At 47.0% G+C, this 19,865-nt stretch overlaps 1 protein-coding gene across 2 annotated transcripts in view; it reads right to left on the bottom strand.

The window, feature by feature from the left end:
• Positions 1–12,673: 12,673 nt before the first annotated feature.
• ADCY8 (adenylate cyclase 8) overlaps positions 12,674–19,865 on the bottom strand; it is a 150,809-nt gene continuing 143,617 nt past the window's right edge. For both annotated transcript variants that reach the window (XM_028736142.2, XM_028736143.2), the window contains 2 exons: positions 15,788–15,902; positions 12,674–13,260 (listed from right to left, as the gene is read on the bottom strand). In XM_028736142.2, coding sequence (XP_028591975.2) covers positions 12,773–13,260; positions 15,788–15,902 — 603 coding nt within the window. In that variant the 3' untranslated portion in view covers positions 12,674–12,772. The remainder of the gene's footprint in view (positions 13,261–15,787; positions 15,903–19,865) is intronic.

Genomic DNA, 19,865 nt, shown 5'->3' with positions numbered 1-19,865 from the left:
TGACAGTCCTTGAGATATTAGAAGATGAACTCCTTTTGCCGGTCCACAATAGAAAGTGTCCTTTCATATTGAATCACAGTGTGGTATGCTGGCTTGACAGCCACGGACAGAAAGTCTCTACAGAGGGTGGTGAATATAACACGTGATATCATGGGCTGTCCCTTGAGTCCGCTAGATGACATCGCAAGGGATCGTTGCCTTACGAGAGCGAGAAAAATTCTCAGGGATGACTCACATCCTAGCCATCACCTCTTTAATCTTCTACCCTTGGGCAGGAAATATAGAAGTATAATCAGCCGTACCAACAGGCTAAAAAATAGCTTCTATCCGTGGGCTGTTAGGCTGTTGAATGGAAAATAACATAGCGAAATTGACTTGCAAGGTGGTGTGTTTTTTGATAAGAGATTGAGTGTTTGGGTGCAGGGGGGAGGGAGGCTCGTTTAATTTCATTGTACACAGGTTGTATAATGACAATAAAGGTGTTATTATTATTAATATTATGAGATGACTATGACCATCTTGGTTGCTTTCCTCTGCACATGTTCCAGCTTGTCAACATCCCAGTGGCGTAGCGTGGGGGGTGCAGGGGGGGCCGGCCGCACCGGGCGCAACATCTGGGGTTAGGGCAAATCCATAGGTTAGGGGGCGCAAATCCATGGGTTAGGGGGCGCAAATCCACAGGTTAGGGGGCGCAAATTACTTGCCTTGCCCCGGGTGCTGACAACCCACGCTACGCCACTGCAACATCCTTCTTAAATTGTGGTGCCCAGAATTGGACACAGGACTCCAGGTGTGGTCTGACCAAGGCAGAATAAAGTAGGACTATTACCTTTCTTGGTCTGTTGATGCAGCCGAGAATAGCTTTAGGTTTTCTTGTTGCTGCCTCACACTGTTGGCTCATGTTATGCTTGTGGCCCACCAAGACCACTAGATCCCTTTTCACATGTACTGCTAGTAAGCCTTTGACTAATCAGGGCTTGTAGCCTTAGTGAGAACACAAAGCTCTGAACAATTGATAATTTCCCATCAGCTGCACACCAAAGTGGGATGGGGAGAAGGAGCCCCACATAATTGAAGTGTTCCTTGAGCAAGTCAAGTAGGCAGAAAAGGGAAAAGAAGGAAACAAATGCATAAACTGTTGCAACACACTTATAGTGAAGTGTTGCTGCAGTTCTCCTTCTACAAAGGTTTTGACAAGTAGGCCTTTAATGGTGAAGTGGGAGTTCTGTTGTCTAGGCAAACAGGCACTAAGTGCCGCTCTCAGTTATTCAAGGCTTGTGAGATAATGAAGGAATCAATCAGATCTATATAAGGGTGACACAACATAGATAAATAGCCTTGAAACTGTGGGGGCTCTTTTCATCTTCTGGGAATCTGGGAGGAAAATAGACTCTTGAAGACAGGAAACTCTCTTTACAAAGAGTTACAGTATCGCAAAACTGACAGGTGGAAATAATTAAGTGCATTTTACCCAAACAAAGCAGCATGCATGCATGAAAATAGGTAAACCCAGTGCTTCCCCCCCCCCAAATGTTTAGGGGTACACTCATTTTCCTACTCATATTGAAATACTCCCTCTCATTGAGGTCAAACTTAGATTCACAAAATGTTTAGGGGAATGCTTACCCCTGTGTCCCCCCCCAAAAAGCACTGGGTAAACCTGCAGCCTGAAAGAGTCCATGTCCAGCAAGGTATGGAATCAATGCAGCTGCAGATCGTATACTATCATGTTGTTGTTGTTTAGTCGTTTAGTCGTGTCCGACTTTTTGTGACCCTATGGACCAGAGCATGTCAGACACTCCTGTCTTCCACTGCCTCCCGCAGCTTTGTCAAACTATCATACCCTCCAACATTTATCCGATGAAAATAGGGATGTCCCATTCCATAATGAAAATTTTACTATTTATGCCCCACACAACTTATTGTGTTGCCTCAGCAACTCTGGGCAGCTTCCAATGTATATAAAAACAATGAAACATTAAACAAACCTCCCTATACAAGATTACCTTCAGACGGCTTGCGGGTCGGATAACTCCATACCCTCCAACATTTCTCCATACAGGGAATGTGTTCTGGAAGAGGAACAAACAAACTGTTTTGCATTCTAAAAATACATGGTCTTCAGGGGACAGGTGATGTCAAAGGATTGGGGGATGTGAAGTCCCCTCTCTCCTAAACGCAACCTGTCAGCTGACAGTGAAGGTGAGAGAAGGGGGAGAGAGATGCGTTAGTTTGGCAGCAGGAAAAGAGGACTCTACATTTTCACTGTTTGATGGTGAAAGATGAGAGGCCAGAAGCAGCCTCTGGGGCTCACTTGTTGATGCAAAAGTTATTATGGCTGTCACTCTGAAGCTCTGGCTTCCGAATGTGAAAAGTGCTTGGTGTTTGAATTTCTGGTTCCCTGTGCAAACATTTCACAGCTCTGTTGCTAAGGGGGAAAGTTAACTTTCGGGAACTTGAAATTACTGAATTCTGTGAGAGCTGCGCTATGAATGTTTTTTGGAAGCCCTGTCTTGTAGAGTCAGCGATGCTGACGATAAATATTATATGGTTATGTCATTATGTATTTTTCTATTTTACTTTTCTGGTAAATCTCTTAGGAGTGAGGTTTTGGTTCTGCAAAGCAATAAACACTTCTCATTTGAGAGGAGACTGAGAGGAGATATGATAGCCACCTTCAAAGATCTCAGTGGCTGCCACATGGAAGATGGAGCAAACTTGTTTTCTCCTGCTCTGGAAAGGAGGACTTAAACCTAAGAAAGGAGATTCTGGCTAAACACCAGGTAAAACTTTCTGACAGTAAGAGCTGCTAGACAGTCAAACACTCTCCTTCCTTGGAGGTTTTTAAGCAAAGGTTGGATAGTCATCTGTCATGGATGTTTTAGCTGAGAGTCCTGCAATGCAGAGGGTTGGAATAGATGACCCTTTGGGATCTATGATGCTGGGAAACTGTGTACGTGCAGCTACTCACACAGAGTCAATTAAGGTTTGGCAGACAGCCAGAAGGCAATCTGAAGGAATAAGTCTGCCTGGAGATAACAGAGACATGGAAACCGCTCCCTGATTGGTCAAGCTCTCTCAAGGGAGTGATAATTAATGGCCTACTAACTCGGAGTTTGTGAGTTCAGAGTTCTGTGTGTCAGTGTGGGAGTTGAGAGTCGTGTCAGAGAGAGCTAGCAAAAGATCCGTGTTCTGTTCCTGTAAATCCACTGTATATAATAATCCTGTTCCTCCACTGTATATAATAATCCTGTTCCTCCACTGTATATAATAAACACCTAACTACAAGTTCCTGGTTCCCGCTTCATCTATCCTGTCTGCAGCCCAGTTGCCAATTGCTTCCGTGGATTCTGCGTGTACTCTGCTAGGTCTGGCTAAGGTCCTGCAACTAGTCAGAAAGTTGCAAAACACCAATAGGTTTTGCCAATAGTAAGAGCTGCTAGACAGTCAAACACTCTCCTTCCTTGGAGGTTTTTAAGCAAAGGTTGGATAGTCATCTGTCATGGATGCTTTAGCTGAGAGTCCTGCAATGCAGAGGGTTGGAATAAATGACCCTTTGGGAACTATGATTCTATTATTCTAATTTACCTGCTTAATAATAATAGTGCTACAAGCCACCCCAATTTCTGCCGTGTGATAGCAAGATCCTAGGGATCTTGGCCCTTGACCAGGGTTTGTGTTCCTTTGAAGTGAGGCACTGCAGAGACTGCAGTGTCTTTAATAAATATGGTTTATTCACACATATTTACACTGCGGTTTTATGGAGTCAGAGTTCACAGCATTTACATCTGAAGAGGGGCTCTTCCTTTCCAGCAGCACAGTACTGGATTCAGAGGCATCCTAAGTGCCATCTCTATGTTTCTCTGTAACAGCATGCTTCTGCCAGCCAGCATTGCAGCTGCCCATCAAATCCTGCATGAAGTTCTGCCCCCTTCCTCCTCCTCCTTCCCAGAAGCCTTTGCAGAAAACAACTCTTCCCCTTCCACTTGCAACCTCCCCCCCCCCCGTCACCCTGGTAACCTCTGTTTCTCAGACCCATTGCAAAAGCATCTCCCCCCTGTCGCCCTGTTGCATACATCAGGCCAACTGTAGTCCTATACCAAAAGCTACTGGGCAGAGGGTCTTATACTTGGCCAAAGGCTTACCCTTATCAAACAACCAGGCCATTGTCAGGGAGCCTTTGCCAGGCTGGCCTCTTGAGGAAGCTAGCTGGCCTCCATTTTCCAGCCCTCACTAAATCCACGAGTTTATGTGTTTGCTCAAATTCTATCCCTTTGCTGAATGTAGAGATTATGGGGGGGGGGTCTGCCCCCCAACAATCTCATAACATCAATAATAATAAATTGCAATTATATAGTGCATTTTAAGCATCCAAAATACCTCACCTGCGTACCTAAATCAGCACTGTCAGACAGCCCTGCGTTATTCTTACCAGAGACTGCAATTACCTAGTCAACGGGGAAGAGAGTCAATTGAAATTTGGACCAAGGAACTCTTTCTTTAAGATTCATTCACTGATTGCTGGTTCGCACATGCACTTATATATCATTTGGTTTGATCGTTGCTCATGTAATGATTCGGATGAACGGCACTGAAAACCCCTGCCTCAGGGGTTAGATGTTCCATCTGGGGTGTGTTATCTAGCACAGGACCGTCTTAAGCATATCTGGCGCCATGGCGCAAAGCTCCCTCCAGCGCTGCCCCCCGTTTCCCAGAGGTTTTTTAGGGAGGATGGCACTGCCAGCGGGGCTGGAGGAGGCGGGCAGTGGCTGGAGGGCAGCTCCTCTGGTGGGGAAGAGGCGGAGGCTGGACGCAGCGCTTCCCAGCTCAGCTGGATGCTTTGTGCCACGGTGGCCACGGCAGACGGAGGCTCTGGGTGTGGCACTGCTTCAGCGTGGCATGACTGAGGCAGATGAGGGCGGTGAGCTGATGCCGGGAGGCCTCCAGACTCCACCTCTTCCCTGGCGCCCTCCAGAACTTGGCGCCCCGGCGCCCCGCACCACTAGCCTCTATGGGTAAGACGCCCCTGATCTAGGATGGACAGTTCACACACCCATGAGTCCTCACTTGATTTTGACTCCCTTCCTTTATTTACCACATCCCGCTTTTCCCCCAAGGAGCTCCAGGTGGCATTGGTGCCAACTCCCTGGGGCCCTGGGGCACCCACAAATTTCCCCATGAAGGGGCCAGGCACCCAAAAATATCAGTGCCAGACACTGCATGGCACCCATGGCCCTGGGCACTCATGGTTGTGGGGCCAAGTTGGCACTCCTGCCAGGTGGCATACATAGTTCTCCCCCTCCCCATTTTATCCCCACAACACAGTACTCTGTCAGGAGCTCAGCCTACACTCGAGTAGGACCCTGGCAGAGACACATGCCCGACTGGCATGTTCTCTCCCTCCTGGTCGATCGTTTAGGAGCTTCAAAAGCTTTCTTCAGCCCAAACATCACAGCGACCAATACCAACAGACATCGGCACACTTGGGGATCCGCAGAGTCTGTGCAGTTTGCATGACAGACCTTGGCTAATCTACTTTTATTTACATATAAATACACACAGAGCGCTGCAACATGGCTCCCTCTCTCCCTAGCACCAGACAGTAAAGAGAAAAAGAACAAAGGACAATAGTCCCACTTCACGGAACACAGTGACACAAACATCCTGTCTCCATCACATCCCACTCTGTGGAGTCAAAACATTACACCATCATGTGATAGACAAAAATCTCATGACTGCAATCATAGATCAGGAATTCTAACATACTCATGGGAACCCAGTGTGATTGAGCACTGGTCTCCCACATGCTAGCCTGATATTGGTCTGTCTTCCAGGCTTGAAGGCATCTCCAGACCCTCCAAATGTCCCTATTTTCCAGGGACAGTCCCGGATTTACAGAATTCAACTCGGTTTCTGATTTGATCCCAGGATGTCTCACTTTTCCTCAGGACGTCCCGATTTTCATCGGAGAAATGTTGAAAGGTATGGAGTTATGTGACCCCCGCCCCCCCCCCCAGCCAAGGAGATGAGCAAGTAGAGTACACAACCTTTAGAAGACATCTGAAGGCAGCCTTGTATAGGGAAGTGTTTTTTTTTTTTTAAACATTCAATGTTTTATTAGGTTTTTGTATATGTTGGAAGTCACCCAGAGTGGCTTGGGCAACCCAGTCAGATAGGCGGGGTATGAATAATAAAATGCTGCTGCTGCTGGAATAGGACGTCCCTATTTTCTGTTGTTGTTGTTGCTGCTGCTGTTGTTTTACAAATTTATTTATTTGGTTTTTCAAATTAAAATTTTATAGAGATATATCAAACATAAATAATAAATATAAGATTCCAAGGAATCTCCTGGACTTCCATCCTCCCCTTTGTGGGTCCTATTATTAAATATTTTCTCCGGCATCTTTTATGATACTCCAAATCCTTTACCTCTTCCATTATTTCCAGAATTCAACCTTAAACAACAAGTGATATTCCAATCCTACTAACGATTTTAATTGTTTACAATGGTCTTAAGATAAGTTATAAGCTTCCCCCATTCCTTATTAAAATTTTGGTCTTCTTGATTTTTTACTCTTCTGGCCATTTTAGCCATTTCAGCATAGTCCATTAACTTCATCTGCCATTCTTTGCTGGTAGGAACGTCATCTTCTTTCCATCTCTGGGCTAGTAACATCCATGCAGCTGTGGTCACATACATCAATAGTCTTTTCTGCTCCTTTGGGATTTCGGCAACTAGAATTCCTAAAAGGAAGGCTTCAGGCTTTTTAACAAAGGTTGTTTAAAACATTTTTTTCAATTCATCATATATCATATCCCAAAATCCTTTTACTACCTTACAATTCCACCACATATGATAATAGGTGCCTTCTTTTCCCTTACATTTCCAGCATGCATTAGAGCATGCTTTATACATTTTCCCTAATTTACTAGGAGTAAATTACTAGGATTCCCTATTTCCACCGGAGAAATGTTGGAGGGTGCGCATCTCCGGACCCAGCAAATGCAGCCTTATGTTCTCAGCGCATCTTAGGTTTAGCTGTTACAGGATTACTGTAATTAAGGCAATTAAGTGGGCATGGAGACTGACAGCACCACCTCTGCTGGAATTTCACTTCCTTCCTTCCTTCTTGAGGAAGGCAAGGCAAAACAAATGTGATTTATGTTGTGTGTTGAGATGATAACCTATTAATAATTCAAAGTAGTGGAGGCTTTTCGGCTGCTTCGCCCTGTTTCATCCATCAATAAAATATCCCGCCTCCATTGTTTGGCGGCTGCTGCTAAGCCAAGGGAAATATTAGGAGTTAGAAAAGGCAGCATCTGTGTTGAGACGGAAGCAGGCAGCCAATGCGGATCAGAAATTCGGAGGGGGAGATGAGGCCCCGAAGGGAAATAAATTCCCCTTTCCTCCTAATTAGTCTTCATCTAAAGCACAGGAAAGGCATTTTGACTTCTGCGCTGCTGTTGCATGATGCAGTTATTTCAGAACAGCCCGCCCGACATCTAAAAACAAATCTCTCTCAAATTCCAGAGTGTGGCTCTCAATTTGTGTCAAACCAAAAGCACTGGAACTATGTGCATGTGTGTAAAGGTAAAGGGACCCCTGTCCATTAGGTCCAGTCGTGGACGACTCTGGGGTTGCAGTACTTATCTTGCTCTATAGGTCAAGGGAGCCGGCGTTTGTCTGCAGACAGTTCTGGGTCATGTGGCCAGCATGACTAAGCCACTTCTGGCGAACCAGAGCAGCTCACGGAAATGCTGGTTACCTTCCCGCTGGAGTGGTACCTATTTATCTACTTGCACTTTGACGTGCTTTCAAACTGCTAGGTGGGCAGGAGCAGGGACCGAGCAACGGGAGCTCACCCAATCATGGGGATTCGAACCGCCGATCTTCTGATTGGCAAGCCCTAGGCTCTGTGGTTTAGACTACAGCACCACCCGTGTCCCCTGTGTGTGTGTGTGTAGCCCTGTGCAAACTTCCATTCTATGTAGAACTGAATATGCATATATTGTACAGTGGTAAAGGTAAAGGTAAAGGTACCCCTGCCCGTACGGGCCAGTCTTGACAGACTCTAGGGTTGTGCGCCCATCTCACTCAACAGGCCGAGGGCCAGCGCTGTCCGCAGACACTTCCGGGTCACGTGGCCAGCGTGACGAAGCTGCATCTGGTGAGCCAGCGCAGCACACAGAAACGCTGTTTACCTTCCCGCCAGTAAGCGGTCCCTATTTATCTACTTGCACCCGGGGGTGCTTTCGAACTGCTAGGTTGGCAGGTGCTGGGACCAAGCAACAGGAGCGCACCCTGCCGCGGGGATTCGAACCGCCGACCTTTCGATCGGCAAGCCCTAGGCGCTGAGGCTTTTACCCACAGCGCCACTCGCGTCCCATTGTACAGTGGTACCTCGGGTTAAATACTTAATTCGTTTTGGAGGTCTGTTCTTAACCTGAAACTATTCTTAACCTGAAGCACCACTTTAGCTAATGGGGCCTCCTGCTGCCACCACGCCGCCAGAGCACGATTTCTGTTCTCATCCTGAAACAAAGTTCTTAACCTGAGGTACTATTTCTAGGTTAGCGGAGTCTGTAACCTGAAGCGTCTGTAACCCGAGGTGCCACTGTACTACCAGCCTTATTGTATGCCAGTGAAATGTGGACCGCTTATAAACGCCATCTCCAACTCCTCAAAAGAGGCTTGCTTAGCATCCTCATTTTGCATCCTTAGGCACCAGGCGAAAACCAGACCTTTGGCCTTTTCAATGCGTTTGTGGGAGAGGGGTTATTGCTTTGTTTCTGTTTCATTGTGTATTTTGTGTTCTCATTTTTTGTTGCTATGTTGTGAACCACCCTACGATCTTCAGATGAAGGGTAGTATAAAATTTTAATAAGTAAGAATAAGAATAAATGACCTGAGACTCAACCAGATCTGAGCTAGCTAGCTGGACCGATTTAAGACAGCTCTGTAGAATCGCAGATAAATTTTCTCCCCGTGAAATCATCCCATGAAACAATTTTCAATTGCCTCTCTCCTTTCCCCAAGGAGAACTTCTCCTTTTTAAAAAAAGATTTCAGCAATATTCCCCCTCCAGCGCTTTCTCTCTCAAGGTGAAGTGGGGCTGAATCTCCTCTCCTTTAAGCTGAAGGAAGATCTGCTTAGAAGTTCTTCAAAGGCGCGATACGCTGTAAATCGGCACGTCTGCCAACCCGTCAACATTAGCATATTTATTAGGCAGCCCCGGCTACCTCCTGCAGGATGAGAGCTGCTTGCTCAGGAGGAGCAAGCGTGAGAAGCATTCTCAAGGCAAGCTCCCGCCATGCGGATTCAGAGTGGGCTGTTCCACACCATGGATTTGGATAAATGTAAGGTAAAAAATAGGGACGCGGGCGGCGCTGTGGTGTAAACCACTGAGCCCTGGGCTTGCCGATCAGAAGGTTGGTGGTTTGAATCTTCCCGATGGCGTGAGCTCCTGTTGTTCGGTCCCAACGGATCTAGGAGTCTTGGTTGACCACAAACTTGACATGAGCCAACAGTGTGACGCGGCAGCTAAAAAAGCCAATGCAATTCTGGGCTGCATCAATAGGAGTATAGCATCTAGATCAAGGGAAGTAATAGTGCCACTGTATTCTGCTCTGGTCAGACCTCACCTGGAGTACTGTGTCCAGTTCTGGGCACCACAGTTCAAGAAGGACACTGACAAACTGGAACGTGTCCAGAGGAGGGCAACCAAAATGGTCAAAGGCCTGGAAACGATGCCTTATGAGGAACGGCTAAGGGAGCTGGGCATGTTTAGCCTGGAGAAGAGGAGGTTAAGGGGTGATATGATAGCCATGTTCAAATATATAAAAGGATGTCATATAGAGGAGGGAGAAAGGCTTTTTTCTGCTGCTCCAGAGAAGCGGACACGGAGCAATGGATCCAAACTACAAGAAAGAAGATTCCGCCTAAACATTAGGAAAAACTTCCTGACAGTAAGAGCTGTTCGGCAGTGGAATTTGCTGCCAAGGAGTGTGGTGGAGTCTCCTTCTTTGGAGGTCTTTAAGCAGAGGCTTGACAACCATATGTCAGGAGTGCTCTGGTGGTGTTTCCTGCTTGGCAGGGGGTTGGACTCGATGGTCCTTGTGGTCTATTCCAACTCTATGATTCTGTGATTCAGTCCTGCCAACCTAGCAGTCCGAAAGCACGTCAAAGTGCAAGTAGATAAAGGGGACCACTCCAGCGGGAGGGTAAATGGTGTTTCCGTGCGCTGCTCTGGTTTCGCCTAAGCGGCTTAGTCATGCTGGCCACATGACCCAGAAAAACTGTCTGCGGCTCCCTCGGCTTGTAAAGCAATATGAGTGCTGCGACCCCAGAGTTGTTCGTGACTGGACTTAACTGTCAGGGGTCCTTTACCCTTTTTTTTAAGGTGAAAAATGGGTAAAGGACCCCTGGACGGTTAAGTCCAGTCAAAGGTGACTCTAGGGTTGCAGTGCTCATCTTGCTTTCAGGCCGAGGTAGCCGGCGTTTGTTCGCAGACAGCTTTCTGGGTCATGTGGCCAGCATGACTAAGCTGCTTCTGGTGCAACCAGACACTGTAACGGAAACCAGAGTGCATGGAAACATGGTTTACCTTCCCACCACAGCGGTACTTGTAGCTGTGGCTACTGCCCAGCAAGGACTGGTGTATTTGGGGGAAGGTTTTGTCGGGAGTTTTTGCTGTTGTTACTGATATTAACTGATATTAACTTTTTGTATCTTTTTTATTTTTATGTGGAAATTGTTTAGTTTGGTTATGTAGTTTTTAATGTGTTTTATTTATTTTTGGCTACTTTGCTATGTATGTAATCATGTAAATCTTTTCATATTGTAAGCCGCCTTGGGCATTGCTTTAACTGTGGAAAGTTGGCATGCAAATAAAAAATGATGATGATGGTACCTATTTATCTACTTGTACTGGTGTGCTTTTGAACTGCTAGGTTGGCAGAAGCTGGGACAAAGCAACGGGAGCTCACCCTGTTGCCGGGATTCAAACCACCAACCTTCTGATCGGCAAGCCCAAGAGGCTCAGTGGTTTAGACCACAGCACCACCCATATCCCTACACCCCATTAAGGATCACTGGAATACAAGAAGCTGCAGTAGTGGCTGGCAGGGCAGGCTGACAGCACTTCCTTGACCTCCTTGCAGTGGAGTCACAGATGCTTAGGTGGAGAATTAAGGACAAAGTGGTGGGGAGGTCAGCACAGGGCAAAGGAACTCTGCTGGTGCACTTGCATAGTGCTGATGCCATGGACTGGCTGGATGCAGAAGAATGGTGGGAGATGCCAGCTGGGGAGTCCCCAAGGGAAGAAGGCTCAGAGCCCAGGGATTGGTGGTGGGATGATGATGAGTGGTCAGAGGGAGAAAGAAGCCTGGGAGGAAGCTGAAGCAGTGACAGGGTTTAGTGAACAGGGAGAATCTGTGGCAGAGAGATGTCAAGAAGCAGAAGCAGGAGAGAAAGGAGGCCAAGAGGCGGAGATGAGTCAAGCTCAATCCAAGGTGCCTTCCCCTCCTGACATAACAAGCTCTCCTTCCCTCTGGTCTCCCAGAACCAAGAGAGGCATGAAGAAGGAAGAGCAAAGGCTGGTGTAGTCTCAGATTGCTTGGAAAGGACCTGGGGGAGAAGGAGATTTAGGCAGTTGTGAGAAGGTGGGGACCTTCAGCCTCCACAACATAGGGGCAAGACCCACCGAGGAGAGTTGCTGTGCTCATTGGTCTTGGCACACCTGAGCCGACTATGTTCTCTAATAAAGAGCTAACTTCCCTCAGTGTGATTTATTGCTGACCTGTTCCTCTCGGCTTACCTCCTACCAACTCGCCTTTCTTGGTAAGCAGCCCAAGAACATAAAAAGAGTCCCACTGGATCAGACCAGTCACTTATCTCGTTTAGCATCCTGGTCTCACAGCGGCCGACCAGATGTCTATGGGGAAACCTCAAAGAAGGACTTGACCACAAGAGCGCTCTCCTCACCTGTGTTTCCCGGCGACTGGCCTTCAGAGGCACTCTGCCTCCAACAGTGCAAGGTAGAACATTGCCACCTTGTAGCCGGTTTCACCTGCCTCATCTTTGCATGCAAACAGCATGCTGAAAGTGGAAGTGTTATGTACTGAGTTGAATAGGATCCACAATGCAGCAGTCTGATTGGTCCTAGAACAATAGGATCCAGAATGCAGCAGTCTGATTGGTCCTAGAACAATAGGATTCAGAATGCAGCAGCCTGATTGGTCCTAGAACAATAGGATCCAGAATGCAGCAGTCTGATTGGTTCTAGAACAATAGGATCCAGAATGCAGAAGCCTGATTGGTCCTAGATCAATAGGATTCAGAATGCAGCAGACTGATTGGTCCTAGAACAATAGGATCCAGAATGCAGCAGTCTGATTGGTCCGCAGGAGCCACCCAATCCAGCTCCAGGTGGAAGTGAATCCGCGACCTGATTGGCCTACAGGAGAATCCCGGAATTAGCCATCACGTGGGGCCCATTGTGTAAATAATGTATATAAAGCAGACATTCTGGGGGAACTTCCATTCCTCCTCACCACTATGAGCTGAATAAAGAGCATGAAATCCACTCTTGACTCCGAGTATATTTCAGGAAGGTTTGTGTGCGTCTCTGTGCACGCCTGTGTCTAAAAATAAGCAAACAAAGCAGCCCCAATCTTAAAAAAAATTAAACCATATTTTTATTTATATATTTATTTTTTTCATATAGAAAAAGAAATTAAAAAATGAAGAGGACGACGAAGAAAAGATGCAGGCTTATGGCAGTTCAGTCTTGTCGGCCCCCTCCGCTTGGGCCGCGGATTCCGATCCTCCGGAAGTGAGCAAAGTCCTCCGGTTGTAGTGTCCTTTGATGATCCCGGAATTGTTGTTCTCGTTCAAGATCTGCTTCTGCTTCTGCCTGTTGAGGGACTGCACCAGCCCCAACACGACAGCCGCCAAGGAATACTGCCCCGTCAGTTTTCTCGGTTGCAAGATCAAAGGGTTTGGCTGTACTCTTCCCAGAAGAAAATAGGTCTTGATCTTCCCTTCTTGCTCGCTGATGCCCTTGACGTAGATCTCCCCCCGGTAGTCGAAGGCAAACCCCCGGTCCTTGAGGATGAGATACGTTTCCTCGGGCACCTGCATTCGCCCGCTAATGCCGGTGCTGTCCATTCGGCTTGCTAAATTGACTGTTTTGCCCCAGATGTCGTACTGGGGTTTCTTAGCACCAATGACGCCCGCGACGACAGAGCCATGGCTGATCCCTAGGAAGGGGGGAAGAGAAAAGATCAGGCTAGAAGAATAGGCCTGTCTAACTCTGTGTTCCTTTTATCTATTGATGATTAATGTCTTATATGCAATCCTTGCAATGTATTTGTGTTAACCAATCAGCAACAAGCACATACGTGGCAATGCTGTAATATTCAATAAAAGGGACTCCCCGAGACATGCTCGAGAGATGCCTCCCACATGACACTTGCTACTTGTCTGTCGTTTATTTCAACCCAACAAGGAGGAATGGTGGAGACCACCTCCCCCTGAAGCTTCCAGAGAAGAGGAAGGCAGTATAGATTTACAACTGTGGTCTGCAGACAGTCACTGTCAGGTGTGCTTGCAGGAGCCAGGCCCTGTGACCAATAGGACTTTGCAGAACTGGGGCCTTCCTGAGTTTGTTCTGAGGAGGCAAGGCGCGGCCTCACAGGTGAGGCTGATTGGTAACTCACAGCACCTGGTTGCAAGAGCTGGGAAGGGATATAAGGTCAGCATTTCCCTTCGGCTCTTTGCCACAGCAACACGCTTCCTGCCTTGCTGCGTTTGACTTCTTGCTTCCTGATCCTTGAACTTTGGCTTCTTGACTCCTGGCTCTCTGACCCTAGGACTCTTGGCTCCTGACTCCTGGCTTCTGGACCCCTGCTTCCACCCCGCCATCTTGCCCCCGGTCCTGACGTCCCCTGCCGGGACTTTGATCGCCCATGAACTGGACCGTGACAGTCACGGCTCAGAGACAGAAGAGGGACAAAGCTGGGAAATAATGGGTGAAGAGGAGGGGGGAGAAGCAGAGGAGCTGGCCGACACATTATCACTAGAAAGCATTCCAAAACCCAGCAAAAGTAGGAGAGCAAAGAGCTAAGAGGCAAATGGCCTTAAGCAACCACTGTAAGGGTGGTGGTGCGGGGGACGACTGAGAAGGGAAGGAGGGGTGGAGATTACTTGGAGCAACGCCATTACTCCTAAGTCTCTCTCTGTGAATATTGAATAAAAGACTTGGTAAGAACTTTTCCTGTCTACTTATCCCTGGCAGCTTGCCGTGGGGAGGGGGATCAGATTCCCTGAAGCCTGACACAAGCAAGTGAAGAGGTAGTTGAGTTGAAACGATGTTTACAGGCACCAACGAGCCGGGCCTCCATCTACACAGTTATTTCAAATGGTGTGGACCAAAATGGGTCACCCGATGGCACTGGGAAAAAAAATCTAGGTCCATTGGGATGGTGTAGAAACAAAGTGTGGGCTTGCTGGCCAGATCCAATTTCTCCACCACAGATCTACAATTTTTAATGGCTCAGAAAGAATGCCTGCAGTAATGTAACCATGTTATAGGTGACCTTAATCACATGCGGCAGACCTGTAATCAAGCTGTTTATATACCAAGGAGAGACATCATTATACTGAATATCATTACAGTGATACCTCGGGTAACATACGCTTCAGGTTACATACGCTTCAGGTTACAGACTCCGCTAACCCAGAAATAGTACCTCGTGTTAAGAACTTTGCTTCAGGATGAGAACAGAAATCGTGCTCCAGCGGAGCAGCAGCAGCGGGAGGCCCCATTAGCTAAAGTGGTGCTTCAGGTTAAGAACAGTTTCAGGTTAAGAACGGACCTCTGGAACGAATTAAGTACTTAACCCGAGGTACCACTGTATATTGAATGGAAGATGGCAGGGTCTCCAACGTGCTCTATGGGCATTCCCATGTGCTCTGGCACTCGTCTGGTTGTGGCAGTAGCGATTTAGCCATGCTGGCCACACAACCTAGAAACCTTAAGAACTTAATTCATTCTGGAGGTCCATTCTTAACCTGAAACTGTTCTTAACCTGAGGTGCCACTTTAGCTAATGGGGCCTCCCGCTGCCGCCACATGATTTCTGTTCTCATCCCGAGGTAAAGTTCTTAACCTCAGGTACTATTTCTGGGTTAGTGGAGTCTGTAACCTGAAGCGTTTGTAACCCGAGGTAGCACTGTATATGGACAAATGGCATCTCCCTTGGCCTAAAAATCAAGATGAGCACCACACCCCATAGTCACCTTTGACTGGAGTCCAGGGGTCATTTACCTTTACCTCTACCTGGCTTTAGGCACCAGGCCCGTTGACAGACTAACTCTGTGCTACAAAGATGTCAGCAAACATGACCCTCCACTGGGAGGGATGCAGAGAGAAGTAATGCCATGGTGCATTTACACCAGCAGAACCGGACGCCTTCGTCTGCCCCCAGGCGCTGCAGCCTTCCAACAGTTTGACTTCACACCCAAAGGTGCACTCCTCCAATGTACCTGAGACAAATGGATGGAAGCTCCCAGCTCCCAGGATTATATTGCACATGGCTTCAGCGTAGAGATGCTTGCTAAGGCTTTCTCATTCACTCCAGGGAAGAATCGGCCTCATGCCTTCAAAGAGAAGCCCATGCAGTGCTACCTTTTCTACTGATGTGAAGCCTACTCACCTGAGAGCTTTAAATGCATCTGAAACTCTACATTCGGGTGACTAATGTTAAAGGGCTCAGCCCATACGTACCAATGCGGAGTTCAAAGTTGTTGAACGAATGCTTGTTGATCTCTTGGATGCTTTCGTTCAGCGCTATGGAGAAATCCGCTAGGGCACATAAGTGCCCCCATTTATCTTCGCATTGCTGGGGAGAGAATGAAAAGCAGAAAATCCATTGCACAAGTCAAGCATATAACACCGGTCCTGAGATAATCTGCATTGGCTCCCAGTACATTTCCAAGCACAATTCAAAGTATTGGTGCTGAGCTTTAAAGCCCTAAACAGCCTCGGTCCAGTATACCTGAAGGAGTGTCTCCACCCCCATCGCTCAGCCCGGACACTGAGGTCCAGCGCTGAGGGCCTTCTGGCGGTTCCCTCCCTGTGAGAAGCCAGGTTACAGGGAACCAGACAGAGGGCCTTCTCGGTAGTGGCACCTGCCCTGTAGAACGCCCTCCCATCAGATGTCGAGGAAATAATAAACAACTATCTGACTTTTAGAAGACATCTGAGGGCAGCCCTGTTTAGGGAAGTTTAAAACATTTGAAGTTTTATTGTGTTTTTAATATTCTCTTGGGAGCCGCCCAGAGTGGTTGGGAGGCCTGGCCAGATGGGTGAGGTATACATAATAAATTATTATTATTATTATTATTATTATTATTATTATTATTATTAGGCATAGGTCAGCTGCCCTCCACTCACATTTCATACAGTCGGGATCTTGCTCCCTGTCCCAATAGAGATTAATTTTATTTTTAATTTGTTTTATTTAACAAAATTTGTTTGCCACTTAATTGCAAATAAACACACAGAGAAAATGTTTCTATATCACCAGACCTTGGGGGTGATTAACATTCTAAAGCCTTTTACATGTAATTTGTGGGAGGGGTTTTTATTTTTAATGCATTTTGTGTGTGTGTGTGTGTGTGTGTGTGTGTGTGTGTGTTTGCACACATACACACACCAATATGGTTCAACCAGTATGTAGCCATGACAGGTGAGAACAAATGCCTGTTTTGTTCCAGGAAATGCCAAACTGCATATATTTAAAAGTGACTCCAATGTCCTGTCCTTTGTTGTTGTTTAGTCGTTTGGTCGTGTCTGACTCTTCGTGACCCCATGGACCAGAGCACGCCAGGCACTCCTGTCTTCCACTGCCTCTCGCAGTTTGGTCAGACTCATGTTTGTAGCTTCGAAGACACTATCCAACCATCTCGTCCTCTGTCGTCCCCTTCTCCTTGTGCCCTCCATCTTTCCCAACATCAGGGTCTTTTCCAGGGAGTCTTCTCTTCTCATGAGTTGGCCAAAGTACTGGAGCCTCAGCTTCACGATCTGTCCTTCCAGTCCTGTCCTTTGTTGTTGTTGTTGTTTAGTCGTTTAGTCGTGTCCGACTCTTCGTGACCCCATGGACCAGAGCACGCCAGGCACCTCTGTCCTCCACTACCTCCCGCCGTTTGGTCAAACTCATGCTGGTAACCTCGAAAACACTATCCAACCATCTCGTCCTCTGTCGCCCCCTTCTCCTTGTGCCCTCCATCTTTCCCAGCATCAGGGTCTTCTCCAGGGAGTCTTCTCTTCTCATGAGGTGGCCAAAGTACTGGAGCCTCAGCTTCACGATCTGTCCTTCCAGTGAGCACTCAGGGCTGATTTCCTTAAGAATGGATGCGTTTGATCTTCTTGCAGTCCATGGGACTCTCAAGAGTCTTCTCCAGCACCATAATTCAAAAGCATCAATTCTTCGGCGATCAGCCTTCTTTATGGTCCAGCTCTCACTTCCATACATCACTACTGGGAAAACCATGGCTTTAACTATACGGACCTTTGTTGGCAAGGTGATGTCTCTACTTCTCAAGATGCTGTCTAGGCCTGTCATTGCCCTTCTCCCAAGAAGCAGGCGTCTTTTAATTTCGTGGCTGCTGTCACCATCTGCAGTGATCCCAAGAAAGTAAAATCTCTCACTGCCTCCATTTCTTCCCCTTCTATTTGCCAGGAGGTGATGGGACCAGTGGCCATGATCTTCGTTTTTTTGATGTTGAGCTTCAGACCATATTTTGCGCTCTCCTCTTTCACCCTCATTAAAAGGTTCTTTAATTCCTCCTCACTTTCTGCCATCAAGGTTGTGTCATCTGCATATCTGAGGTTGTTGATATTTCTTCCGGCAATCTTAATTCCAGCTTGGGATTCATCCAGCCCAGCCTTTCGCATGATGTATTCTGCATACAAATTAAATAAGCAGGGAGACAAAATGCAGCCTTGTCGTACTCCTTTCCCAATTTTGAACCAATCAGTTGTTCCATATCCAGTTCTAACTGTAGCTTCTTGTCCCACATAGAGATTTCTCAGGAGACAGATGAGGTGATCAGGCACTCCCATTTCTTTAAGAACTTGCCATAGTTTGCTGTGGTCGACACAGTCAAAGGCTTTTGCATAGTCAATGAAGCAGAAGTAGATGTCTTTCTGGAACTCTCTAGCTTTCTCCATAATCCAGCGCATGTTTGCAATTTGGTCTCTGGTTCCTCTGCCTCTTCTAAATCCAGCTTGCACTTCTGGGAGTTCTCGATCCACATACTGCTTGAGCCTTCCTTGTAGAATTTTAAGCATAACCTTGCTAGCGTGTGAAATGAGTGCAATTGTGAGGTAGTTGGAGCATTCTTTGGCACTGCCTTTCTTTGGGATTGGGATGTAGACTGATCTTCTCCAATCTTCTGGCCACTGCTGAGTTTTCCAAATTTGCTGGCATATTGAGTGTAGCACCTTAACAGCATCATCTTTTAAAATTTTAAATAGTTCAGCTGGAATACCATCACTTCCACTGGCCTTGTTATTTGCAGTGCTTTCTAAGGCCCATTTGACTTCACTTTCCAGGATGTCTGGCTCAAGGTCAGCAACCACACTACCTGGGGTGTACGAGACATCCATATCCTTCTGGTATAATTCCTCTGTGTATTCTTGCCACCTCTTCTTGATGTCTTCTGCTTCTGTTAGGTCCTTACCACTTTTGTCCTTTATTATGGTAATCTTTGTACGAAATGTTCCTTTCATATCTCCAATTTTCTTGAACAGATCTCTGGTTCTTCCCATTCTGTTGTTTTCCTCTATTTGTTTGCATTGCTCGTTTAAAAAGGCCTTCTTGTCTCTCCTTGCTATTCTTTGGAAATCTGCATTCAATTTCCTGTATCTTTCACTATCTCCCTCACATTTTGCTTGCCTTCTCTCCTCCGCTATTTGTAAGGCCTCGTTGGACAGCCACTTTGCTTTCTTGCATTTCCTTTTCATTGGGATGGTTTTCGTTGCTGCCTCCTGTACAATGTTACGAGCCTCCATCCATAGTTCTTCAGGCACTCTGTCCACCAAATCTAAATCCTTAAACCTGTTCCTCACTTCCACTGTGTATTCATAAGGGATTTGACTTAGATTGTATAATAATAATAATAATAATAATAATAATAATAATAATAATAATAAATTTTATTTATATCCCGCCCTCCCCAGCCGAAGCCGGGCTCAGGGCGGCTAACAACACTAAAACAGTACAACATTATAAATACATTCTAAAAATTAATTAAAATACAAATTGATGGCAACCATAGACTAAAGCTTTGTAGAGATTGCCAAAGGAGGGAGTCAGGCTGCGCCCTGACCAAAGGCCTGGTGGAACAGCTCTGTCTTACAGGCCCTGCGAAAAGATGTCAAGTCCTGCAGGGCCCTTGTCTCTTGCGACAGGGCATTCCACCAGGTTGGAGCCGCAGTCGAAAAAGCTCTGGCTCTAGTTGAGGCCAGCCTAACCTCTCTGTGGCCTGGGACCTTCAAGATGTTTTTATTTGAAGACCGTAAGTTCCTCTGTGGGGCATACCAGGAGAGGCGGTCCCGTAGGTACGAGGGTCCTAGGCCGTATAGGGCTTTAAAGGTTAAAACCAGCACCTTAAACCTGATCCTGTACTCCACCGGGAGCCAGTGCAGCTGGTATAGCACCGGATGAATGTGATCTCGCAGCGAAGACCCCGTAAGGAGTCTCGCTGCGGCATTCTGCACCCGCTGGAATTTCTGGGTCAGTCTCAAGGGCAGCCCCACGTAGAGCGAGTTACAATAATCCAGTCTGGAGGTGACCGTC

Source organism: Podarcis muralis, chromosome 8 (genome assembly GCF_964188315.1).
Source record: "Podarcis muralis chromosome 8, rPodMur119.hap1.1, whole genome shotgun sequence".
Lineage (NCBI taxonomy): Eukaryota > Metazoa > Chordata > Lepidosauria > Squamata > Lacertidae > Podarcis > Podarcis muralis.
The sequence above is the reverse complement of the archived record's forward strand: the minus strand, read 5'-3'. Positions and strand labels throughout refer to the sequence as shown.